General features: G+C 47.2%; 1 protein-coding gene across 4 annotated transcripts in view; it reads right to left on the bottom strand.

Annotated features, from left to right (window-relative positions):
- TNS2 (tensin 2) overlaps positions 1–26685 on the bottom strand; it is a 149871-nt gene that overhangs the window by 94387 nt on the left and 28799 nt on the right. The window contains exon 1 of one of the 4 annotated variants that reach the window (XM_053303870.1): positions 21558–21653. The exons of 1 other annotated variant lie outside the window; for it this stretch is intronic. In XM_053303870.1, coding sequence (XP_053159845.1) covers positions 21558–21608 — 51 coding nt within the window. In that variant the 5' untranslated portion in view covers positions 21609–21653. Of the gene's footprint in view, positions 1–715; positions 817–1367; positions 1638–21557; positions 21654–26685 lie in introns of those variants that run through there. 2 more of the 4 variants (XM_053303869.1, XM_053303868.1) reach the window with 2 other exon arrangements.

Below are 26685 nucleotides of genomic sequence, written 5' to 3'. Positions count from 1 at the left end.
CTTGGGTCCTGCTGCTCAAGGCCCAGGTTCAATGCTGAACCACTGCAGAGGAGAGGGGGTTCAAGGTTCTGTTGATGTGGGCAAGATTGGGCTAAGTGTTGTTCCTCCTGCAGTCTGCTCTTGCCACATCTAATGTATGTAATGCCTTCAGAGTTGCATTCATTGTTCCGACTTGCTAGACTTCTGACAATATTGAACTACTGCAAGAGCCTCACACAAGCTCCATTTCTACTTTCCCCCTCACATAGCATCTCCAAAGGGGCCATAAATCTCCAAGAAGATTAACTGCAAGCAACCGCTGTATAAAAATGATTGGTCAACTCAGTTCTTTGGCTCACTTTAGAAGGCGCTGGATAACTCAGTGAACCAACCACCAGCTTAGATCTGCAATCTCATTTCCTGTTTACTCAGCATTCTCAGTTCTTCTGGAAAGCTGGCCATAGGATTTCCCCGGAGGAGAAAGACCATTCCTAACCAAGTCTATGGGGGGGAATTTTTTTTAAAAAAAATTCTATGCTCAAACTTCTCCTTCCATTTCCCCACTCATAGTGAACCACCCTTCAAAACAAAAAGAGAACAGCAGAAGCGTTTGGTGGTTTGTGCCCCTCAAGTCCCCACACAGAAACCTCCATACACAGCCCTCATTCCATGAAAATAGTAAAGTCGCATATATAATGCCTGACACACAAGCCTTGACCACCCAATTCCAACCTACGTTTGGGTGAGAGGTAGAGATGTCACCCACCAAATTCACAAATTGCTGAGTACGAAAGAAAGATCTGTTCGGCAAACTCTTCCTCATTCTCTTCCGGTTTTTCTTTTTCTTTCTCCCCCCGCCCCCCGCTTTTTTTGGTGTTGTAGCCCCAGAGAGGAGAACCATGGAAAAACACAGCTTAATGTATTTATTTTTAGGTGGGGGTGGGGATAATAATATTTCCTGGTGCTCCAGAAAAGTAGTCGTGTTAAGTCTGCTGCAGAAGAACAAGAAGATTTTATCTGACACCTTCAAGACAAATATGTTTACTCTGGCATGGGACTTCAGCCTTTGGGAGGCTACATAGGAACACAGGAAGCTGTCTTATACAGAGTCAGACCATTGGTCCATCTAGCTCAGTACCCGACTGGCAGCAGCTGTTCAAGGTTCCAGGCTGGAGTCTTTTCTCAGCCCTGCCCGGAGTTGCCAGGGACTGAACCTGGTTACCTTCTGCAGTCAAAGCAGATGCTCCTATCACTGAGCTACAGCAGCGGCCCCATCCCCATCATCAGATGCACGCAGTGGCCTGGAGATTCAAAGAAATGCTATGGCTTGCGAGCAAACTATGCCTCCCCTCCACTCTTTCATCCCCCAGCCTCAGTTGAATACCTACCCGGTTGCTACTGGGTACTCGGGTGCTCTCTCTTCTCCCCAGGACTCTCAGCAGAGTTTCCACTGTGTTTCTGGGCTTCATGGTTAAAGGTGGCCACACAGCCAATCCCACTTCTTCCTTGGAGCCTCGGTCAGGCCAAACAGCATGTTGAGCACAGCTCCACACAAGGGAGACAGGAGCCTGCCCTATCCGCGGCTGGATCCATGCGCGGTGCTGGCAACTGCGGCGGATCTGTTTTAGCTGGCTTCCCAAAGTAACTTGGCCCTTGGAGTGCGTGAGATTGGAGGATGTGAAGCTGGAAACAATGAGGCAAGAACCAGTCTGGGCTGAGAGGCTGGGGCAGGCAGTCAGGGAGCTGCCTGTTTCCCGGTATACAATAGCTCCTTCCCCTTTGCACAAAGCTCATGGAAAAGGATGCACCGGGAAGGAGGGACAGCTCAGCCTGGCAGAGAAACTGGACTGCCCAGGTCACCCCTCAAAGTTTAGATTCATGCGTCATCAGCATGTCTGCGAAGCCAGGGATTAGAAAGAGTTTGGCAGAGTATATAAGGACCAGCCTTCAACCTAGTCAAACCAGCCCCTGCTGTACTGCAAAAGGATTCCGTGTCGAGGGGACTATAGCAGAGTGAGGTAGTATAGTGACCCTTAGCACTTCCATTTGCAAGTGAGGAGAATCACATTTTTAAATGCTGTTAATAAAAAAAACCCACACCCCCAAACCCCCACCCCTCCCTGCAAATGGAAAATTAGCACAAGAGGGAGAGAGGTTCTAGTTCAGCCCTCTCCCTGCTGTTTCAGGATGTACTACTGCTGCTTTCCCTGGGGTGCTAGTTTACTGCTTGCAAGGAGTTATATGACGCCAAAGAATATTCAAAAATTGTACTCCCCAAATGCACGGCATTCAGAAACAGCACAGAGATTGGCTGAATTTACCCTCCACAGCTAGCAGCACTGGATAAGTTCCCTGGGTCAAGTTCCCATGCCACACTGTAGGCGTCTGAATCTGGGATTCACACAGATGAGATCACTGGCAGGGTCTCTTCCCACCAAAACAGCCAGGGCAATGCTCAGGCGGGAAGGAACTGTGAAATCCTAGCCCCAGGGCGGTGGTCCCTGGATTTCCTAGCTGAGTGGTGCAGGTTCTTCCCACTAATGCTAAGTGTGGATGAGGCTCGAGACTGGACTCCAGAGGTCTGGACAAAAGCTGCAGCTATCAAACAGGCTCCAGTATTGCCTCTGAGGTGGCACAGAGACAGGAGCACGGACTGCACAAGAAGGGCTCCAGGACAGAGAGCCCCTGAAGCACTTGCCCAGGCCTTTCCCCTAAAGGACCCCCAATGTCCCCTATTCCAGCTACGGCCTGCACTGCTGCTTAAAAAGAAGTCTCCAAGATCTCTTAACGTGATCTTGTTTGTCAGAGATTCAGTGCAGTGGACGAGACCAGTGAGTGGCCTTTTCCAAGTAGATTTGTGCAAGTATGGAGGGGATGGATAGATTAGCTAACCCAGGGTCATTTTATTCCTTGTTGTGGAGTGTCACAGCCCCCAACACTGCCCATACATGAGTAGGATCTCCTCATTCTCCACTCTTCAAAGTGACTTGTCACCTCATGGACACAGTTGCTTTGATTATAGTTGTCCATCTTCCTCCAACAAGCTCAGGGCAGGCTACATGACCCCACCCCACCAGCCCCCTTTATTCTCACAGTCCTGTTCCAGCAGTGTAAGTTAAAACAGGGAGCACAGAGCTGGTTCAAGGTACCTAGAGAGCTTAATGGCTGAGCAGGCCAGCAGGGTTTGACCCGAGCCTCCCCACTCTATCCAAACACCGCCCTAGCTGGCTCTCCAGGTCAAACAGATGCAACCATCACACCAGACATGAGTATGCAGACATAAGTATGCCGCATAGATTTCAGGTCAGCCACTAGTTTTGAAGGAGGGCTACCCTAAGGGTGAGATGGAGGGTATGAGCAAGGGCAGCCCTGCTCTCCCAAAGGGCAAACCATTGCCACAGCCACTGCACCACCCATATACTTCTTTTTTGTTTCGGGGGGTGGGCAACTGAGGGGCCAGGTAGTACCCCTCGGAGGGCCAGATTTAGCACCTTGCTGATCCCTAGCAAAGATGCTTGTAAGCCACTGAAGCAATCAGCCACAGGCAAGAAGTAGTTAAAGATATCATATAGTGACCACACACTGTGGAAGAGGACAGTATCTAGTGCCAATATTGGGAAGTTTCCATGGGGAAAACTCGTTTTTCTTCCCTTTCCAGCCAGAAGCTAGTTGTTCCTTTAAGAAAAAGGAGCAACACTTCCCAGGGGAGATGGTTTGCCATTTCCATGTTTCCAAGGCTCTTTACAGGCCTGTTTCTTTCTGAAGAGCAGCCAGTGGGTGGGTGTTGAAGTGACTCAGACCAGAGCTGCCTAGAGGAAGCCAGGCCCCTGCTGGTGAACGGGATCAGACGGATACGACTAGCCTGGTGCAGATTATGTGGTCACACTGCAGGGGAGGTAGGTCTTACTTCTGCACCGATGACATTTCCAACCTTTAAACTTGGAAACAGAATGCCAATGCATGGGGGTGGGGACGCTGCACTAGAGAAATTTGCAGCCGTGTGGTTCCAGCTCAAACTCCTGCCCTTCCAAGTTTCCTGTGAACACACATAAACACTCATCTGGAAAGAAATGACAAGTTCTGGGGTTTCTTTGGAGCCAAGACTGGAAAACAACCAGCCAAAAGCAGAATTAGCAGCCTCCATCCCACGTTCCATGAGGATGTGTAGCCTATATAGCAACACATCCAAGTTTAATTGTGCCCAAGGGTGCACGTCAAGCTTGCGGTAGAGGAGGAGTGGATTCTAGGTTTTCTCAAAGACCAAAGCAAGCCGCCACTGGACTAGCCTTCACCAAAACACAATCAGAACTATGTTCATTCTGCAGTTCTCTCATATAGGTGCAAAATTTTGGTGTTGACCCCATAATTCAGCATCCAGTCGGCTTTCCCCCCTGACTTTATTTTTTTAAAGTTAGTTTCTAGTCTACATGAAAATATGTGGGCAGGTCCTGGTGAAATGCAGGAAGCCAAAGAGAGATCAAGCAGGAGCCAGGGAATGTGCTTTACTGCCCTGTATAGTTCCTTCTCCTTTCCTTTAACTAGCAGTGACAGAATAATTAGATGTTTGCCTAACGGTATGATTGATATATGTTGCAGAACTGAGGTTATCTTAAAATTGGCACAGCCCGAAACACAGTCCAGTCCCAAACGATAGTTCTTTATGTGAATGGAGCTCCCTTTAGGGAGGGACTATGACTAAGAGAGACCTGGATATCTTTCCAATAAAGGCCATGATGTACCCTAACACGGCATTCCCTTGCTTGTGTCTGGAAATCTGTCTCACCCCTGCTAACTGGGCAAAGAAGCACCTTTTAATGTGGTGATTCTCTTTATTCAGCAGGGGGAGAGTAACTGGCCCTCTCTACGCCCAGCACAGTACTTCCAGTGTCTGTATTACTTTTCTTTTTATATTGTGAGCCCTTCAGGGACAGGGTTCCATCTTATTTGTTATTTCTCTGTGTAAACCGCCCTGAGCCATTTTTGGAAGGACAGTATAGAAATTGATTGAACGAATGAATGAATGAAGAAGAGCTTCTGTAATCTGAGTGGGATGACTACACTTCCCAGGATGCTTAAGGAAAGAAAAGGGGAAGAAATGAAAGCAAAGAAGGAGAAAGGCAGGGGAATACAGGAAGAGGTTAAGAAATCAAACAGAACTTGACTCTTAACTTGCATACGGGTGGAGGCGGGTGGTGGTGGGGAACCTTTAGGTCTAGGCTCCAAAATTACTTGCGTGCACCTCTGGCTGTGGCCATGGGATTTGCTCACAGTCCACTTTGAGGAGGGGTGGGGTGAGCAGGGCCCTAAGTCACCTTACATTCCATCTTCTTCCCATAACACGAGAGACACCTGTAAATCATCGCAGGCCACTAGGTTGCCAGAACCTAAGGGGTATACTCGTGGGTGAAATGGGCCGTAACCCAAAGTTTGGCTTTTAAAAAGCCAAACCTGCCAACCACACACAGTGACACAGCCATGTGCACAGTCCTCATATGTGATAATCTGCAGTGCACACAGTTATCACACTTTTCCCTGAAGGGAAGTGCTTTCCATGTCAGGTATGCATAAGATGTAAACAGTAAATGCAGTGCCAGTCCCCCAGGATGTAGCACATGTTTTTAAAGTTTTAAAACTTTCCGATGCAAACCCACAGCTCTAAGGAGCCAAAGGATGAGGACCAAGGGGGCAGGTGTGGGCCTTGCTCATCAAGAATGGTGCAGCAGAAGAGAACCGGGGTGGGGGGGTGGTCTACCAGCACAACAGCCTCCAATACATCATTGATTAGGGACCGAGTTGAATTCAACTGCCAGTCTTATTTACATCACCAGCTGCAATCCAGCAATGGCAAGCAAAACATTAAATCCAATCCTATGTCAGGGGAGCCATCTGCAGGGTCATATGTAGTCATATACACACATGAGTTTCAGACTATGTGGGAGAACTTGCATGTTCTGTGCACTAAAATGGCAACTGTTTTAAATCAAATGGGCTTACCTTTAAGAAAAGGTACCCGTTTACTCCATGGTAGTGGTAACAAAACTGATATTCAGTAAAAACAAAAACTTTTTAAAGGGGCTCTAAAGCATCCCACCTATTTTTTAACAGTGTCCTAGAGATTATTAACGACCAATAAGAAGCACATCAAATGACAGGAGAGATGGTCTTGTGGTAGCTAGGGATGTGCACAGGACTGGTTCGGAGGCCCTTTAGGGGCCTCCAAGCTGGTTTGAAAGGCGGCTGGTTCTACCGCTTTGATGGAGGGCGGGGTGTGTGTGCTGCTGCTTTAAGAGGGGAGGAAGGTGCACTTATTCCTCCCTCCGCTCTCCCCCCACTGGCGCTCCTTTTCCCCAAAGTTAATCGGAACAGCAGCATACCTCCCTGCCGCCCTGTTGCCCCCATTGACCGGATACAACTGGAAGTATCCGATGCGCACGCACATGTCTCTGGTGCATCTCCCTCCCACCACTGGCCTCCCCCCAGTCTCAAATGGCCCGGTTCAGGCCATTTGGGGCCATTTGAGATCAGGGGGAGGAGGAACCACCGGAGACACCCTCCGCGGCAGCACCCCCTGGAGGCAGTGAGTTGTTTAAAAAAATTATTTTATCTGTAGAACCCCTGAACTGGCCCTGTTCAGCTTGATCTTGAGTCAAACCGGGCCCAGAATGGCTCAAAGGTAAGCCGTTGAGCCAGAACAGTTCAATGGCGAGCCAGCTCAAGGTTAAACCAGTTTGCACATCCCTAGGCCTGGAGTACCTTCCTTATGAGGCAAAGCTACAGCATCTGGGGCTTTTTAGTTTGGAAAAGAGGTGATTATGGGGCGACATGATAGAAATGTATAAAATTATGCATGGAGTATAGAGCGTAGACAGAGAAACATTTTTCTCGCTCTCTCACAACAATAGAACCAGGGGTCTTCCCAAGAAGCTGAAGGCCAGTAAATTTAGGGCCAACAAAAGGAAGTACTTTTTCACAGAACATATAATTAAATCTATGGAATTCTCTGCCACAGGCAGTGGTGCTGGCCACTAGCTTCGATGGCTTTAAAAGGGGGCTAGATAAATTCATGGAAGACAGGTCTATCAATGGCTACTAGTCTGATGGCTATAGGCCACCTCCAGCCTCAGAGGCAAAATGTCTCAAAATACCAGTTGCAGGGGAGCAACAGCAAGAGAGATGGCATGCCCTCACCTCTTTCCTGTGGGCTTCTCAGGGGCATTTGGTGGGCCACTGTGTGAAACAGGATACTGAACTAGGTAGGCCTTCCACCAGATCCAGCAGGGCTGTTCTTATGTTGCCACAGGGACTGCATGTGCTTGTGAACATATATCTTTCTTGCTTAATTTTCACAGTGCAAAGCACATAGTGCCCGTCTTGCCATCCCATCTCCTTTCTCTCCTGATTGCCATGAGGGTGGAACAAGGGGCGGAGTGGGAAGAGAGCATGCCCCCATGTGACTTTCCCGTTGGACAGGCTTACAAGCTTGGGATGGGATGTGGCAGTGTCCCTGTTGCCAGGCAACTGCTTGATTAGATCGGAGACAGGGGACTGGGGAAGTGCTTGGAGAGGCGGCCAGTGAGAAGTGCTGCAGTCGTGGAGTGGGTGCAATCCTGGGTGGGTCTGCGCCGTCCTCTCTATGATTACGGTTCCAGAAACAGCATGAAACTGCAGTTATGGCACCGTCCACATTAGGACATGCCACCACAAAACCACAGGTTGGGGTGGCAAAACTCACTACAAACTGAAGGTTGCTTTTTCTGAGAAAGCGTGGTTGCACAAATTCGGACATACAAAATTTCCAACCTCTGCCCTATGTAACTGCGTTTTCGCGTGATGTGCAAACACAGCCATTATGTCTGAATTCACAAGCTACTAATCAAATAAAAATAAATAATAAATAATACTGACACAAATCACTGTGAGGGCCACTGCTTTCCCTCAAGAGGGCTATTTCGCCATGGAACAGGAGTGAACTTATGAAGTTGAGGCCTTAGCAAAAGGGAAACAAAAAGCAGACAAGCAGCTCAAACGTGGTTTGCCAGCTGTATGTCTGGAAGCTCAAACCATGGGGTGGGTTCTTAACTATGATTAGCACAAACCACAATTTCACGTTATGTCTGAACTCAGCCTTTATGTTCCTCTATTGCAGTGACCCCACCCGCAAGCAAACAACATTTATTCATAGCACAGACTTTATCAGGAGAATGCTACTCTTCCCTCCCCTTGGTGTTGCCATTCACTGAGAATTAGGCCTGGGCCTAGCTCATCTGGGGTGCTGTTTCTTGGTCACACTAGAGTGTGGCGGAATGTTGGGGATTGACTTCAATGCACTGGTAGACGTACAAGTATAACAGCAACATGGGACTTCCCAGTCATCCAAGTGGGGTCAATAAGCAATCATGGAGATGTGTGGGTGTGTATGTGTGCGTGCATTTTAAACATTGCTGTAAACCAAAGTGAAACTGGATCAGCTTGGGTTTCAGGATAGCACCTGAAGCAAGAAGGAAGTACTGATAGTTTCCTAAGGGAATTCAATAGTGCAAGGAGTTCCCTTCCAGGCATGCAAGCCGGCACTGGTGGGACAGCTCAAGACCTGCAGCACTGATTGTTTTCAAGACTGTCCTAATGAGGCTGGAGGCTGTCATTCAAGAAAACAATTTACTAATCCAATACTGGGGCAAAATTATGCTTATTGGGAGTCTTTAGCAATGCAGCCTTTTGCAAACAGATGAGGCATGCAGTGTTGAGCGCAAAGGCAGGAAGTGGGACTGAAGTTACACAACCCACTTCTGTTCCCAAATGGAAACTACCACATATGGGGCAGGAGCACACAGCCAACAGCGGGAGCTGCTGTACTAACCAGCCCATATTTTAACAGGGCTTGTTCTATTTGCCTGCCGCAGTTACCCTGCACACGGCCATCGATTTCTTATGACAGAAGGATAATTCTTTTAAATAAATAAATGGCCATGCTCAGTTAGGGAGCAACCTACTCTATTGGACTCTCACTAGTGTGGGACTCTTAGTTTTTGTTTTTATTTTAATCTCTGTAATGCCAAGATACTGTATTGTACACTTCCCTTTTTAGTGCTGAAAAGCAGTTAATGATCTGCCTGCACTGCAGCTCTTCCCATCTCCAAGAGGAGAGCTGGTCTTGTGGTAGCAAGCATGACTTGTCCCCTTAGCTAAGCAGGGCCCATCCTGGTTGCATATGAATGGGAGACTTGAAGTGTGTGCACTGTAAGAGATTCCCCTCAGGGGATGGAGCCGCCACTCTGGGAAGAGGAGAAGGTTCCAAGTTCCCTCCTTGGCAGCATCTCCAATACAGGGCTGAGAGAGATTCCTGCCTGCACCCTTGGAGAAGCCGCTGCCAGTCTGTGAAGACAATACTAAGCTAGATGGACCAATGGTCTGACTCAGTATATGGCAGCTTCCTATGTTCCTAAGTATGGGAAGCTTTGTGAGAAAGGCAGGTTTCCCTCCTCCTGCAACATCCCCATGCCAATGCAACTTCTGCAACTAACCTAACCAGTTCATCCTAACCATGAACTGAATGGGGAATGAGAATGGATCAAAAGCGTACGTGCGCGCGCACACACACACACACAGAGTCCAAGGAGATCAGACCTGCTTCATGTCAGCGTGCACCTACTAGCAATGCACTTCCAGGATTCCCCTCCAACACTCCCTCACTATACGAAAGGCAGAAAACAGTGGGCTCCCTCCCAGCTCAGCATTTCAAGCATCCTGCACAGTCCAAACCATTTCACATTTGTGTTTTATAAAACTGTTCCCATTGGCTGAAAACGTCCCAAGAGAGGAACCTGTCCCATGTCTGCCAGTGCTGTGCAAATATCCAGTCTGCCCACAGTGGTTGCTGCTGCCATGACCATGCTGAAAGTGGGAACAGATCCTGGCTCTGGTGCAAAAACACCACCATGCCACACCACCAGAGGAGACCTGGTCTTGTGGTAGCAAGCATGACTTGTCCCCTTAGCTAAGCAGGGCCCATCCTGGTTGCATATGAATGGGAGACTTGAAGTGTGAGCACTGGAAGATATTCCCCTCAGGGGATGGAGGTGCTCTGGGAAGAGCAGAAGCTTCCAAGTTCCCTCCTTGGCAGCATCTCCAAGATAGGGCTGGGAGAGATTCCTGCCTGCAACCTTGGAGAAGCCGCTGCCAGTCTGGGTAGACAATACTGAGCTAGATGGACCTATGGTCTGACTCAGAATATGGCAGCTTCCGATGTTCCTATGTACCAGAGTACAATCCGTCTTATGCCTAAACTTGCAGAGTGCTGCATCTATTACAGGATCAGAGAAACGTGGCATTCTTGGATCAAAGGCCTTTTCTGCCTCTGCTACATCCCCTACATCACCCCTTCTTCCTGAAACAAATGTCACCCTGTGATCCTGTACCTGCAGCCCACTGGGAAAACTCTTTTCACTACCCTGACAGCATGCCCCACAGGCAGCACACCCAGGCAAGCCTCATGCCCCTCTTAGCGTACATTCACGAGCTTCAGTCATCTATCACAGCCATTCAACTGAATGCACGTGGGAAGTGGAAGGCTCATGCAGACATATGCTTGCCTTATCGTGGAGTCAGACCACTGGCCCACCTGGCCCTGTCTTGTCTACTGGGACTGGCATCTCCTCCTCAAAGTCTCAGGACAGACTCTTTCCCAGTCCCGTTCCAGATCCTTTAACTGGAGAGGCCTCCTTGGGTTGTACTCCAAACCTCCCCTCCTGAATGGGGCACATCCAGGGATGTAGCTAAGATATAATTGAATGGGGTGGGGGAGACCATTGTCCCTGGGCCCCCGGGGGAGAGGGGCCGCCAGCTGAGTGACAGCTTGCTCTTTACTTTCCTTCTCCTGCCTCTCTGAAGTGGGGTGAAGGCACGCAGGGGCCCATCTTCAATTTTAGTCCCAGCCTTGCTACGCCCCTGGACATATCAATTGTCCCTATGCCGGAAGGCGACAAATGCAAGAAAAAGAGAAATTCCAAGTTCTGTGCACCACTTACCTGCATGATTCTGATTTCCTGGAGCTCTATACTCTGGATTTGGGGCTGGCATCTCAGCCCCCTGCTTAGCTGGTGGTGGTGACCCCTGAACTGGCCTCCATCCCAAACCCTTTGGCCTTCTTCTTATTGAGAGAAGGAAGCTGCAAACTTCCCTGCAACAGAGAACCCGGGTGGCTCTTAAGCCTGAGCCAAATGCACTCCCGTTCTCTTCCCTCCCTCCTCTCCCTGAGATGTTTCCCAGCCCCTTTTCCCTCTGAATGCAAGGAATGACCAAACTGCATTTCCTGCTGAAATCATGAGAACTCCTGTGGGAGGTGGGGAAGAGAGGAAAGCTGGTTCTCCATGTTACCAGCCGCTGCAGAAAGCAGCAAGAGTGAAGTGTGCAATGGAACATCATCAGGCCAAGTGTTATCACAAATCACCACACACACAACACACATCTGGCATTAGGGGGAGACAGCTTTCAAATCCCATCCCCCAACATCTTTCTGCTCCGGAATTAAGCAGCAGTGAAGAAGCATAAACACACTTGTTAACCACTGCTTAATATAGCAAAGATCTATTGGATGTGGGGCGAGGGGGCTTGGAAGCCCTGCTCCCTTAATCTCAGATATTTGTGTGCATTTGGCAGTGTGTATATGCCTGATTATTCAGAAGGAGAATGACTGTATAGTCATTCTTACCTCATTCTTTCCCCCAGCAACTCTGGGAGGTCGATTATAGCCAGTCCCATTTTACAGATGGGGAAAAGGGTTACCCCTTTTTGCATTACTCGTGTGCCTTCAAGAGCAGCCTGGCATACAGAACGTTAGCAGATGAGGCATTTTCCTTGGCGTTAGTTCCAAACCACAGCAAGTGCGACCTGCTTAATTTGTGTACGATGCCTCTTAAAGGTACAAGATAAGAGCGTGCGTGCGTGCAATACAGCATTGCCAGGTTCTGCACAGCAGCATCCAAAATCTGTCGGGTGCTGGTAAGCAGTTTGTCCAAGCAGTTTTAGTCTGCTCCCCCGCTGGCCCCTGCGTGCTGCAAGGCACCCATCCAACACAGCGCATCACCCGAAAGAGTCGTGCCCCTCCCACTTTTCAGTGCAATCGCTTCGCACTTTTTATTTATAGTTATATAGTCTCGCAGTATTTATCATTTAGGCTTCTATGCAATTATGTCTTTTATCCTTTTTTTATGCCTATTATACCTTTTAAGGCCATTTTATGCTCTCTATCATTTAAAAATGGCCTTTTATGCTCTCTATCATTTTTTCATGTCTCCTTACGTCTTTTAATGTATCGTTATGCATTATAATTTGCATCATGTAATCATCACCTGTATTTTATGCTGGTCTATGTCTGTTAAATAAATAAATAAATAAATGACATTAGTAAGTAAAACTTTATTTCGGCTGTAGAACAGCAGTACAACAAATAATAAAACAAATAAAAAGAATAAGAAATCTTATAAAATCAGACTACATTAACACACATTTGGCATATTATATAGCAATATTTAGCCACAATATGGATAACATCCGGGTTAAGGTTAGTAAGCAAATAGTTTAAATAAAAATCATCTCCACGACCCGGAAAATTAATCAAAAGAGGGGCAATTAATTGGTGTCTTATGTCTGTCTATCTATCTATCTGCAAATGAAAATCGTAATGCAGAAAAGCTAAGCCCAGAATGACTTGTCTAAGGTTGCCCAGGAAATTTCCATGCTAAGCAGCTATTTGAACTCAGATACAAATCCAGAGCTCAATCTGCACCTGAGTTTTATTATTAATTATGATTATGATTATTTCACATGCAAAATGTTACCTTCAGCTATTATGTCAACAATTAATATGGTTATCCCTTTAACTGCCTGACTAAGACTGCAACCCTGTGCACACTTACTTGGGAGTAAACACCAATGAACTCCATGGGGCTTACCGCTATGTAAACACATATAGAACTGGGCGGCACCTCTGCCTTAAGGAATCATGACCCCAACAATAAACATCTGCTTCAGTGGGGGCAGATGGTATGCATGGCAATTTTGTGTGTGTTTTAACTAGGAGGTTTGGACAGAGGTAGCATAACCACAAAGCACGATTTGGCAACTTTCTAGAGCCCTCCACATTTCACAGATGTTTTAATGGGCCTCGCCGGGGTGACTATACCCTGTTTTTTGGATGTTTGTGCTGGCATAACAGTGTTCCCCCACCACACAATAAGCTGTTGCACACTGAATGGTTTAGGACACCATAAAAGCTGTCTCACGGGGCAATTTAAAGCCTCCTCCCTATAGTATCCATAACATGCAAGTGGACCCAAGTAATGGTCTTGTTAAAGGAACAATCATCCTGGTTGGGCCCCTTGGAAGTCCTACTCCTCTGGACGGTCATGCCACAGAACCTCCCAAAAGCAACTGGCACAGAGTACCACAAGCTTTTGATCAGGTCTTGGATCGGACTACCTGACGTTTAATTAACGGAGGTAGCTACTTTGTACTCCAAACGATTCATGAATGAATGAAGCCTTTCCCAGTGATTTCCTATCCAACCTGTACTGAATTCTCCATCTCCCCCATAGACATCCTTAATTACCATATGTAACTACTTCAAAATGCAAACAGTACTGCATGGCTCTTGTAAGGTTGACTCCCCAGTGGCTTTTCAATTCCCAGTTCTCCGCCTAACCTTCTGTCCCAAGCAAAGGAAGTGCTGAAAGCACTCAGGAGGCCCACACCTTTTCCTCCCTAGGGGCTCAGGCCTCTGGCACGAGCCTGCCTCCTTCCTGCCTCCTCGACCCAGAACCTCCCAGCATAGCCAGGAAGCCAGAGGCATTGCCAGGAAATAGGAGACGAAGGCACCGTTCTTGTTAATAGTTGTTCACAGCTGCAAGGCTCAAAGAGACTCTCCCTTCTGGGTCCCTTAGAGCACAGTCTAAGGGCAAGTAATACAGCCACCTTGCTGAAGCTAAGCAGGCCTTGGTGTAGTCAGTGCCTGGATGGGAGACCCACATATGCCACTTTAGAGGGTGGGCTCAGTGGGAGAGCATTCTGCCATGCAGAAGGTCCCAGACTAGTTTCAATCCCTGGCATCTCTAAAGAGAGACTTCTGGGAGAGACTTCTGCCTGAAACCTTGGAGAGTCACTGCCAGTCAGGGCTGCTCAGCTTTGGCCCTCCTGCAGATGTTGGCCTACAATTCCCATAATCCCTGGCTATTGGCCACTGTGGCTGGGGATTATGGGAGTTGTAGTCCAAAAACAGCTGGAGGGCCTAAATTGAGCAGGTCTGCTGAGCTAGAAGGATCAACAGTCTGACAGTATAAGGCAGCTTCCTATGTTTCTAACGTGCCTATAACATGGCAAAATCTATGTTTTCCTAGGCGAAGAATATTGGGAGGGTTGATATTGTTTGTAAATACAGCTTTTTCTTACCAAACTCATCACTTAATTATTTCTTTGCAGGAGTTAACTGTGTTACACATGTATTAATCTGAATCAACGGCTTATGTTAATACGGTCAGAGAAATCTAGGGAAATGGAAAACATCATCAGCGGCAGTGGAGATCCCTGGAACTGTCTGTGCAAGTCAGAGAGCACCACCTTCTGGCAAGGCACAAACTGCACAGGGGACTAAAAAACTGGCAGAGAGCAATCCAAGTTGCTTGCATAACTAGTCATTTTCTTTGGAACTGACATCATTCATTAACTCAGTTATAAAGAATCCAGATGGCATTGCTGCTGCCAAGCCATTGCATTCTAGTGGGTTTTCTATGTTGTCCTCCCATCTTTAAGACCTGGTCTGTGCCAATTTTTTTTAATTGCAGCACTAACTTGACCAAGTATGACTCATCCAAGTATTATTGATGTAGCTGGTAGAAGAGTGATGAGAAGTAGTTGGTGGCAGGTTTTGCAGTGCCCTGACTTTTTCTTTATATAATCTCATTTCACTTTTGTACTAAAGTGTGAATGAACAAACAAGAACAGAGGCTGTGTTCACACGTAACGCAGAATCACGGGGTCCCGTCCCCCAACCCCGCTCTTCTGTACGCATTCATATGTTTGGGAGAGCAGTCTCTCTGCAGTCAGAGACCAGGGGTGTAGTGGAGTGGGGGAGCACAGAGACGGAGCAGTGGTACTTCTTGGCTTCTCTAGTTGTTGGGGTGGGCATGGCCATGGGGGCTGTCATGATGAGTGCTTGTACTTCTGAATTGGCAACTACATTACTGAGCGAGACTGCAGAAGGTGGGGGAGCTGGGAGTGCGGGCTTCCTTTTTTCCTGAAGGACAGCCTGCACAGCCAATAGGAGCAGGAGCGAGGGAGGAGCTTCTTCCCTTAACTCTGTTTTTACGATGAAACTGCGTGCCAGCATTCATATATGTAACACTGGCAGAGCAGATGAAACCCCTGCTAACTGGGCAAAGAGGCACCTTTTAACGTGGTGATTCTCTTTATTGAGCAGGGGGAGAGTAACTGGCCCTCTCCACCCCCAGCACAGCACCTCCAGTGACTGTTGCTGGTGTCTATCTTATGTTTCTTTTTAGATTGTGAGCCCTTTGGGGACAGGGATCCATCTTATTTATTTATTATTTCTCTGTGTAAACTGCCCTGAGCCATTTTTGGAAGGGCAGTATAGAAATCAAATCAAATCAAATCAAATCAATAAATAAAACTTAGAGATAACCGAAAGTGACAAAGCGTGGGTTGGGGAGGGAAACCATGGTGGGTCCCTTTTCTTTTTTGGTAACTTTTATTCGCTAGTTCATACATTCAGGTTTAGGAACTGGAGGTGAAGGGACTCCAGTTTCATGTTACATAAAGACCGTTGATATTATCTCACATTAGGATTAAAACACAGTATCCCACAAATGACATCCAAACATACCAGATGTAAAGTTCTTTCTGGGATTAGCATTGCTGAGGAGTGCTCCGGGCAGTATTTCTCATCTGGAGATCTTAAAACATTAGCAAAGTAACCTTGTTATTTTTTAGGGGCAGGCACTCTGGCAAAAAGCCTTCAGTGTGAGAGCCATTTCCCCACTGCTTTTCCTGGTGGCGGGAAGGCTCTCTAAGAGAAACAGATTGCCCTTTTAAGAGCTCTAGGAGGAAACACTGGGAAGGGCTACACTTCCAAACCTTCTGAGCACGTCTTCCAAGATGGTGTAGGGGCTCAAGAGGGCTCCGTTTCCCTTGGAGGAGCCCCTTTGTGCTGGGCAAGTCTACACAGACTGGCAGTGGCTTTTCCAAGGTTGCAGGCAGGAGCCTCTCTCAGCCCTATCTTGGAGATGCTGCCAGGGAGGGAACTTGGAACCTTCTGCTCTTCCCAGACCGGCGGCTCCATCCCCTGAGGGGAATATCTTACAGTGCTCATATGTGGTCTCCCATTCATATGCAACCAGGGCGGACCCTGCTTAGCTAAGGGGACAAGTCATACTTCTACAACAAGACCGGCTCTCCTCTCCTCGCTGCGAATCTCTCCCTGGGAAGCCTGCAGGATTGCTGGGAGGACACAAAAGCTTCTGGGGTTTGTTGTCCCACACAGACATTCTCTAATGGGAAAAGTTCTATGCAGGACTACAATTCCCAGAAGTCTGCACGACCTCTCAGCAGCCGTGTGGACTCCCCAGGGAGAAAGGAGTGACTCCCTGCTTGCCCCCCCAACTCCTGAACATCGCTGCACCACCCAGCCACCCCCACGCCAGCACTGGGTGGCCTGTTAAAGGGTACCCACCAGCAGTGGGCTGCCCAGGGCACTTGCCCCACCCTCAGTGCCTCCTGGTGGTGGGGGCTGGCCAGGGGCGTAGCAAGGTTGGAGTGGGCCCAGAGACAAGATTTTAAAATGCTCCCCCCCTCACTGAAGCTCAGCTCATGAAGTAAAGAAATCTTAAATGAGGCTGAATAGTGGTAACAAAAAGCATAGTACAATTTGTGTGTGTGTGTGTATGCGCCACAATAGAGCATCATTTGAAATTATTTTTTAAAGGTTTTGTAAATTGTGGACGATGCAAGTCATTTAATGGTACTAGAGAAAGACATGCTGTTCTGGTAGCTCCAGGTCTTAACACTCACATCAATTTTGGAGGATGAATAAAACTGAAGGAAGCCTGGGCGGTGTGTGGCTGGGGGAGCCAGTCATGTGACTTGCCTTTGGGGGGCCCCCCAAGGCAGTAGGCCCCCAGACAACTGTCTCCCCTTGCCCTATTATAGTTACACCCCTGGGGCTGGCAATCACAACCTCAGAATTCCCAATTTTCCAATGCGCACAGGCCTACAATAAACCATTCATCACGGAGCTGCACTTAGAGTTGAAGGAGCCTGCCACTGGCCCCTTACAGCTCTTACAATGAAGAACACTGCCTTAGCCTGTGTCATTTCATTTTTATCACAATAATATTTACTCTATCCTAATGCCCCAGTATCTATCTAGTATTTTCAGACTACAGTGAAATGTGAAGTTGAGGAGATAAAGATGCAAGTAAGGTATTGGGTGGGATGGGGGTAGTCTGTAAAACACTGAGGTTACTCTCAGATACCCTCCTTGTACAGTTGTACCTCAGCACTATAAATGGCTGAACCAAATACCCAACTCCCCATTTGTAGGGAGTATTCCCTGTAACAGGAATTCCCAGATTGTAGACCACAACTCCCATCATCCCCAGCCAAAGGCCACTGCAGCTGAGGATGCTGGGAGTTGCAGTCAACAACACCTGGGAATCCCTGTTACAGGGAACACTGCTTGTAGGGACTGGGGGTGGGGGAGCCATTTCATCAACGTGTGTGTCTGTGTGTCGGGGGGGGGGGGAATTTACTGCCAGTGGCCGCAATGCTATTTCTTGTGGTCAATTCCCTTCCCTCAGAAATCTTTCTGAGGGGGACTTCAAAAATGGTATCTGCAGGGAAGAACAGTTCAGCTGTAAAATAGGTGGCAGCAGAATAGAAAATGTAAGCCGAGAGGGTTTACCTTTTCCCCCAACGGCCCCAAATTTAATTCTCTTTAGAGCACATACAGTACTGTGCCACACAGTTTCGTATTTTCTCACATTAAATTTGAGTCCTTGTTGAATACATTGCTTTTAAAAATCTGGTTAGTTAAGTGTTTTTTTTTTTACAAGTGTAGGAAATTCCATGGCAGTATAAGTAAAAATTTCTGGATCTGAAATAAACCAAGTGCTCTTCGTATATTAGTCTAATACTTGGTATCACGCTAATATAATAGGGATTATGGGAAACTCCTATATTGGGCAGCAGTGATACAGGAAGGTGCTGAAAGGCATCATCTCATACTGCACGGGAGATGGCTATGGTGAACCCTTCCTGTATTCTACCAAAGACAATCACAGGGCTCTGTGGGAGCCATCAGGAGTCGACACCGACTCAAAGGCACAACTTTAAGGAAAGGTAAAGTGTGCTGTCTAGTCGATTTCAACTCCTGGCGCCCACAGAGCCCTGTGGTTTTCTTTTGGTAGAATACAGGCAGGGGGGTTACCATTGCCTCCTCCCACGCAGTATGAGATGATGCCTTTCAGCATCTTCCTATATCGCTGCTGCCCGATATAGGCGTTTCCCATATTCTGGGAAACACAGATCTAACAGCCTCCTGCTCAAACCAACAACCTCCTGCTCTCTAGGCAGCTTGCTTCCCCGCTGCACCATTAGGTGGCTTGTTGTTGAAGTACAGGGAGGAAAATGAACCAAATTAGCCTCCAGCTTTCTAAATAACAGTATACATTATATGCCTAAATAACTAGGTGAACTGTAGAATAGCTAAAAGGGACAACATCCTGCTTGCTGGTATACAATATATGACTGCAATCCTAAACTTTTCTAAGAAGTTCAATTGAACAAAATAGTTTACTTTCAAGAAAATATGCCAAGGCATTCACCAGGAGCAGGACCTTTTCTCCTGTGGCGCCTTCCTGACACCTGGTCAAACAGGCCTCACAGGTTTTTGCAATCCAGTACAAAAACCTGCAAAATCTGTTGACCAGAGGCAAAAAGTGAGAGGAGTGTGTATGCACCATGACCAGTGATCCCACTTTCAAACCATCTTCATCTCTCCCACCCACTAAAATTCCCCAAAGCTATTGGACGTCTCCAGCCTGGAGCCCGTCCCCATCAACAGGCTGCAACTTCTCACTGGGATAGGTCAGCTCACTGGAGAGGCCTAGAACATGGGAGATCTATTCCTTCGTAAGCACCCCAGTCTGTCACTCTAGATGGCAAGCTGGCTTACATACTCATGAGGGGAGAAAGAGAGAGGCACAGGGAATAGAAACAAAACCTATTTTGCTTTTCAGTATATTTGGCACTTTCTTTTTCTTTTCTTTTTTTAAACTTCCTCCTTCAGGCTCACCCTCTCACCATTTCATACCTAAACCCCCTGACTGTTCTCACATCTCTCGCCCCTCCCCTCCAAGGGACAGCTTGGATTAAAATTCCACAAGAAAGCCTCATTTTAATCTGTGATTAATTAGTTAATTGGACCAATCAATCAGCCTGATGAACTGAACATAAGTGACACCGACAGGTAGGCCACAGCCCTCCAATTTAGCCCCTCTCACAGCCGCAACTTTACAGGCTGAGCCAGAATTTTATCTCCTTGGCAGCTGCTGGAATGGGTGTGTGTGCGTGTGTAATAGATGTGTGTGTGCATGCGCATAATTCCAAAAAGAGAAACACCAAGGAGAACCATTTTCCCAGTTGGATGCATGGGTAGAGACCACACTAAGCGGAAGAGGGCAGGGTTTAAGAAAACTTGTTTGCAGATTTTCTCCCTGCCCTTCACCCACCCCATCAGATTTCCTTCTACAAGCAAAAGTTTCCCTCCTGGGACAAAAGGTTTTCTTCCAGACTTATATTAAGGTCATCAGAACAAGTTTTAACTCAAAATAGATGACCAACACAACCCTCACTAGAGTTCAACTACTAAACATGCCTGCTCCCCCTCCTTGTACACCAAGAACATAAGGAGAGCTCTGCTGAGTCAGCCAAAGGCTTATCTAGTCCAGCATACCCTTTCCAAAGGACATTCAGATGCCTTTGGGAAGTCAAACCTCTCCAGCTGTTGCTCACACCCCAGCAACTGGTACTCAGATATACTGCCTCTGAATGTGGAGGTTCCATGCACCCTTAAACCAGAGGGCCAAACCACATGAGAGATTGATGATGCAATCTCTCAAAGTTTTGAATTGTTTATTTTAAAAACAACAACAACAACTTTAAAACAGCCTCTATTTGTTTCCCACAGTAAGGGATAATAGCAGCTTTGAGGATAATTCAGAAATGTCAGCTCTCTCAAAACCATTGCTCAGATCAAGATCAGAGCTCCCCACAAGTATTTTAAAGTTGGGAGATCCAATCATAGATCTCTCATGTCACATGTGAGGTGACTGGTGCCTACGCATGGCGCCTATGTGTGTGAGTCAAAGAAGAGAAGCCTAATACACTGAGACTGAAGAAGTTACCTTCATTCACAACAGATTTCAGAGCCACTATGTACATACATGGAAGCCTATTAACAGGCAAAACAGTGAGACAGAAATATTTAATACATACATTTAATCGCATATACAGGAACAATAGTTGTCTTAAAATGGGCGGCTGCCTGCTTTTTGCTACCTGAAAAGCCTCCTCCTTTGAAAAGAAAAGAAAAGAAAAGAAAATTTTCTTCCCTCAGCATCTCTCTATGCCAAGGGAATTATCCCTCAGTCTATGATCACCACCTTGGAAGGGGAGAAGAGCAAGGATATCTATACACATTCTGTTAGAGATGAACTTCCAGTGCATCGACCTTTTGCACCAACTGTCCTAATGACCACTAGGGGCACTAGAGACAGTGAGTCAGGGTCTCCTTTACCTGTCCCTACTCTATGACCCCTGAACTGACTCTGCAGCACTTCCTGTGCTGAGTCACAATCCTTCCTTTCCTCTTAGAGAACAGATGGAAACAGATCTCTCTCTCTCCTTACCTATCCACTATGTGTTCCTTTAGATTAGATATAGGTCTTTCCTATCCAAGTGTATTTAACCAATAAATGTTTAGTCTTTAGTCATACAAGGATCTCCATGTGTTTTCTCTAAATAGCTGCAATATCGCAACCATCCTCTGCTACCTACTCTGTAACTGGAGTGTGTGCTCATTCCTTAGTGCTCTGCTGTTTTACCTATTGTGGGTAAAAATCAACAACCTCTAACACATTCAGAGGTACCCAGACTGCAGTGCCAGCATTTCCTGAATACAATACATTTGATTTCGATTTGGTACTTCGAACACAAAAACTGGCAACCCTGGTCAGCTTGAGGATGACTCTGGCAATATGCCCTCCTGAACTTTTGAATCAGATCTTATAATCGCAGACCGATGACGTCACATGTGGCTTGTATCAAACATCTTTTGTAAATAGATCCCAGCACTGCCTTTGGAGACTCCTGTTCATTGTCCCAATAATGGCCAAGTAAAACCACCGAGACAGGCTCCTAAATGGCGGTTAAGGGCAGTCTCTCTTTCCTTGCTTCCCCATTAAGATGTCTGGGAAAGAAATAAGTGACCGCGCCAAACCCCGTGAACTTACTTTTTTCATCTTGGGGGGTCCCAGAATCACACTGGGCTGAGAGACATGCATCCAAGACAGCTGGAAGCTGCCAGAATGGCCCCCTCCCCTTTCCCATCCATACTGCAAATCTCACAGGACCAGACAGAGGTTAAAACTCTCCATTCAGCCAAGTAGCAACTTTAACCCTTGAACAGCATACCCACCTCTGCATCAACCAAAGGCTCATTGGGAGGATTAGGGCTGGAGCTAGAAGGGCCATCAATCAATTTAAGGGCAGATTAAGATCCCCACCACACCCTCCTCTCTATCCAGGATTAACTCATGAGGTTAACAAACAAAGGAGAACTCTAAAAGGGCCCCCCAACCCCAGAGGCCACACAAGCATTAACTGCCTCCTCTCTGGATCAGGTTTTAAGAAAAACTTACTTCAGGGCACATTCCCCCTCCATGCTTTATCCAAAGATAGCAGAGCGTTTCTGCCTTAGGCCCCACAACACGCCACAACAGGCACATGATTGACCCTTGTGTGTGTGCAGTATTCCCTGTAAGAGGGAATCCCAGATGTTGTTGACTACAACTCCCAGAATCCCTAGCGGGCAGTGGGCTTTGGCTGAGGAAGCTGGGAGTTGTAGACAACATCTGGGATATTCTGTTAGAGGGAACACTCCTTGTGTGGTCATTCACAGTCCCACGCCCAACCTGAATTGCCCCTGCCCAGGTCCTGTTTAGGGAGGGAAACAAAGCAGGCAAGGGCCAGTCTTATTGCAGGTGTAGCTTGGAGATTAGGCCTAAATGACAAATTATATACAAATATAGCCACAGCCCTTTAAGAGAGCAAAAGACCAGTTGGGGAGGGGGGGATTCACAATCCTGTTCCATCCACTGCTTCCTGCTCCAAATTGCCCCCCTCAGCCCAGCCCCAGGGATTTAAATACAGGAACACACACACATTTCAAACTCTGCTGGGGAAAGCCACTGGGGGCAGGGGATACGATTTGGGGTGGGGAAAATGGCTTTCTGGAAACAGGCCCTGCTGCTTCTTCACCAGCTCTCCCTGCAGCAGAAGAAACCCCAAATAGGGTACCAATCTACAACAACATATATCTTCATGTAGTTTACCATTTGCTTCAGGGTCAAGCTACTGTGGATTTCCTTCTAGCAAGATACACCTCAGCCACAGGCAATCAAAACTGATAGTACCAAGCTGAAATCCAGGTGGATCATTAGAGGCAACTGATGAGGAAATCTCTGTTTCACATATTAAACTTTCCCAAACATCTCTACATTTCACACTAATGCTCCAATCCTAAATATATTGGGCTGAGCCATATGGTCCAGTGCCCATTGCTCAAGAAGGAGCATGTGCACATACAGTACATCTCCTCTTTACCCAGCATGCCATTCCATCCTCGTGCATCCTCATATTGGAGGCCTAGAATACCTAAACTGCCCCAAACACACAATCTAAATACTACAGAATAGTGTATTTATGGGTAGTTCAGACGTTCTTTCCACATAACTATGCTGGGGAAAATGTGTGCCAGGAAGGGAGGGGAGATGTGAGTGCACATGCTCCTCCTCATACAACGGGTACAAATACCATCCACACTAGACCGCTGATACCAGTGCTTGAAGGCCACCCCATGTGATATGGGTGGCTTGCTCATCGTCCAGATGATTATCTGGTGTTCCGCCAACTGAAACAAGAGATGTTCGTCTGATAGCCAAGAATCTTTCTCCAGCTTTTGGACTGCAAGACCCACTGGAGCTTGGAGAATATGCCACCCCTTGCGCCAAAGCCATGGACAGCAAGAAACAGTTTGGAGACAGTTTGAATTGGGAGTAAAGCAGACAGGCTGGGAGAGAGAGTTTGGAGTTGGCTGAAGCATGCTTGGGAAGCAGTTGCTCTCTTTGGAAACCTGAAGCAGGAGTAGCAGTTGTGCTGCCGTGCCAGCTTTATTTTTATTTTTATTTTATTTACATTTTATATCCCGCTCTTCCTCCAAGGAGCCCAGAGCGGTGTACTGCATACTTAGGTTTCTTCTCACAACAACCCTGTGAAGTAGGTCAGGCTGAGAGAGAAGTGACTGGCCCAGAATCACCCAGCTAGTATCATGGCTGAATGGGGATTTGAACTCGGGTTTCCCTGGTCCTAGTCCAGCACTCTAGCCACTACACCACGCTGGCTCTCTGGTAAGCTCTGCTGGTATATTTGTAAATAAAGCAAATATAGGAATGACATCATCAGTCACCAATGCTCTCTGTAGAGCTGCCCCTGGACAGTCTCATGATTTGGAGAAATGGAGCAAGTCAGACTTGAGACAGGAGTGAGTTGTTTCCTTAAAGAGAACTTGGGGGCATGCTGATTGAGACAGAATGGAGCTCCAAGTCCAAGTCAGAGAATCCTAACGGCAAATGGAACACCTCAAAGAAAACCCAGAAGAGGACCTTAAAGCAAGCGCAAGCCATCTGGCAATCTCCCAAATAAAGCATCTGGCGTCCTTAGGCAAAGAAGTGCTGAGAGCCTTGCTTGATCAGCAGCTACAAGTCAAAGCTGACCTGAAAGCCCAACTGCAGCACATCCAGCTGGGGTGGCAGAGGACCTGACAGGTCTGAACTCGAGATTGGCAGTCAGTAGCTGTGGATCTAGGGGCTTTTTCTGTCCTGGAGCTTGCCAGCAGCAAGGAAAGTGAAAAGCCAGAAGAACAGCCTAAGACATTAAAAAGCTTACGGGAAGGAAAAGTGCAAAGGTTTAAGCAAGAGAAGAAACCCCAGAGGTAGGCCCCCACTGCAAGAGTAAGACAGAAATCTGCCCATTCTGGTGGCAGAACAGAGAACGAAGACTGCCCACGTCAGAGATCAAGCCCAGGAAAAAGGATTGGGATGGAAAGAAGCTATGTTGTCATCCAGAGAGACTTAGCTCTATTCTCACAATGTATCTAGGGTGAGTGAATGTGTGCACAGATGGTCATAAGAACAGCCCTGCTGGATCAGGCCCAAGGTCCATCTAGTCCAGCAGCCTATTTCACACAGTGGCCAACCAGAGGCCTCTGGGAAACCCACAGGCAAGTGGTGAGGGCATGCCCTCTCTCTTGGTGTTGCTTCTCCACAACCAGTATTTAGAGGCATCTTACCTTTGAGGCGGGAGGCGGCCTATAGCCACCAGACTCGTATGTATGTATGTATGTATGTATGTAACATGTTTCTATACCACCCAAAACCCATGTCTCTGGCTGGTTTACAACAAGAAAATGCCTTCTTTCGAATTTAATCGCTGTGATACAGAGCTAGAACGTTGTATATCTTACATAGGAAAGTTGCTGTTTTTTCGGGTTGTTCATTTCCGCGAGACTGCTTCCCCTGCTGTTTACGTTTTGAATGCAACTTGCACTTTGATAGACCTGTCTTCTTCCATGAATTTATCTAAACCCCTCTTAAAGCCATCCAGGCTGTTGGCTGTCACCACATCTTATGGAAGAGAATTCCATAGATTGATTATGTGCTGTGCGGAAAAGTATTTCCTTTTGTCGGTCCTAAATTTCTTGGCAATCAGTTTCATGGGACAACCCCTGGTTCTAGAGCAGGGCTGCTCAACTTTGGCCCTCCTGCAGATGTTGGCCTACAACTCCCATAATCCCTAGCTATTGACCACTGTACTGGGAATCATGGGAGTTGTAGTCCAAAAACAGCTGGGGAGCCTAAGTTGAGCAGGCCTATTCTAGAGTTATGTGAGAGTAGGGTTCCCAGATGTGGACTTTAACCCTGGATTTGTGACTATTTTAAACCCCCTCCAACTATTTCTGCGTTGGAGGGGGTGTCCGGAGTTCCAGTGATCCTGCGGCAAGCTCTGTGGAGTGGCGCAAATAACTCAGCAGTTGATGCCTGTGAGTAGGTCTATTGGAAACAATGCTTACCCATGTGTAACATTTGCTGTGTGGCGGCAGGAGGAGCTCATTTGTATGCTGCTACTATGCTATGCTAGCAATTCCCATCCCATTTCCCCAGCCAAGTGTTTTTTGCAGCAGCCTGCCTCCTCGTTTTCTCAAGGACTCACTGTGACGGGCCCAGTGGCCCCAAGGAGGGACTTCTTCTGACTGTGCCGTGTGTCTCGGCTGCTCTGCAGCGGCGTGAGCAGCCAGCAAGCTCTCTCCAGGGCACTTTCCAGGCTAGCTGCTCAACAGCAGCAAAATGTCTCCATTCAGGCAAGTTGTATTTGAAATGTAAACAGCACGGGGAGCAGTCTCGCAGAAACTAACAACCCGAAAAAACAGCAACTTTCTTACGCCGGATATACAACATCCTAGCTCTATATCACAGCGATTAAATTCAAAACAAGGCATTGGCAATGTGGACGGCCCCCTGCTGTCTGAGTAGGGACTGCAATGTCACAACACAGGAAGTGTGGAAGCACACTTCCGAAATACGACGTGACCCCGTTGCAGGGTCTAATCTGGAAAGCGCCCTGGTGAGGAAACCTATGCTTCCCCTATTATGCACCACAGTGGAGGGTTGGCTAGTGTTGAACAGTGGAGAAGGGGTGTGTTCCCCCGCCCCACCAAATGAAAATGCCCTATTTGCCCCATGGGGTTCTGTGATCCAGAGGTTACTGGTGTTTGAACTGTGTGGAAAGGGTTCTTGGTGGTTTCCCTCCCCCTTGAAATTCACAATAAAATGCACCATTTGTCCCATGGGATTCTGTGAGTCAGTTAGAGGAAGGCTGGTGTTTGAAGTATGTGGGGAAAGGAGTGGGTGAGTTGTATTTATTCTCAAATTTATCCTGTTTTTAGCAAGGTGTGCATATATTATACAAATTAGCATATGTAAATTTTATACTTTAAAAAAAAAAAGAATAGCACCAACTATTCCCTCTTTTTTGGTGACAGATTTTGACTGCACCACCTGGGCCTGACAACCCTATGCGAGAGGGAGAAAAATCTCTCCACACCATGCTTGATTTTATAGACCTATATAATGTCTCCCCACAGTCACCTTTTTTCTAAACTAAAAAGCCCCATAATTTATAATGCTCTTATACAAAACTATGGTGTGGCCACATTTGGAGTACTGTGTACAGTTCTGGTCACCATATCTTAAGGAGGACATTGTAGAATTGGAAAAGGTGCAGAAGAGGGCAACCAAGATGATT

The sequence above is a fragment of the Hemicordylus capensis genome, chromosome 2 (genome assembly GCF_027244095.1).
Source record: "Hemicordylus capensis ecotype Gifberg chromosome 2, rHemCap1.1.pri, whole genome shotgun sequence".
Lineage (NCBI taxonomy): Eukaryota > Metazoa > Chordata > Lepidosauria > Squamata > Cordylidae > Hemicordylus > Hemicordylus capensis.
The sequence above is the reverse complement of the archived record's forward strand: the minus strand, read 5'-3'. Positions and strand labels throughout refer to the sequence as shown.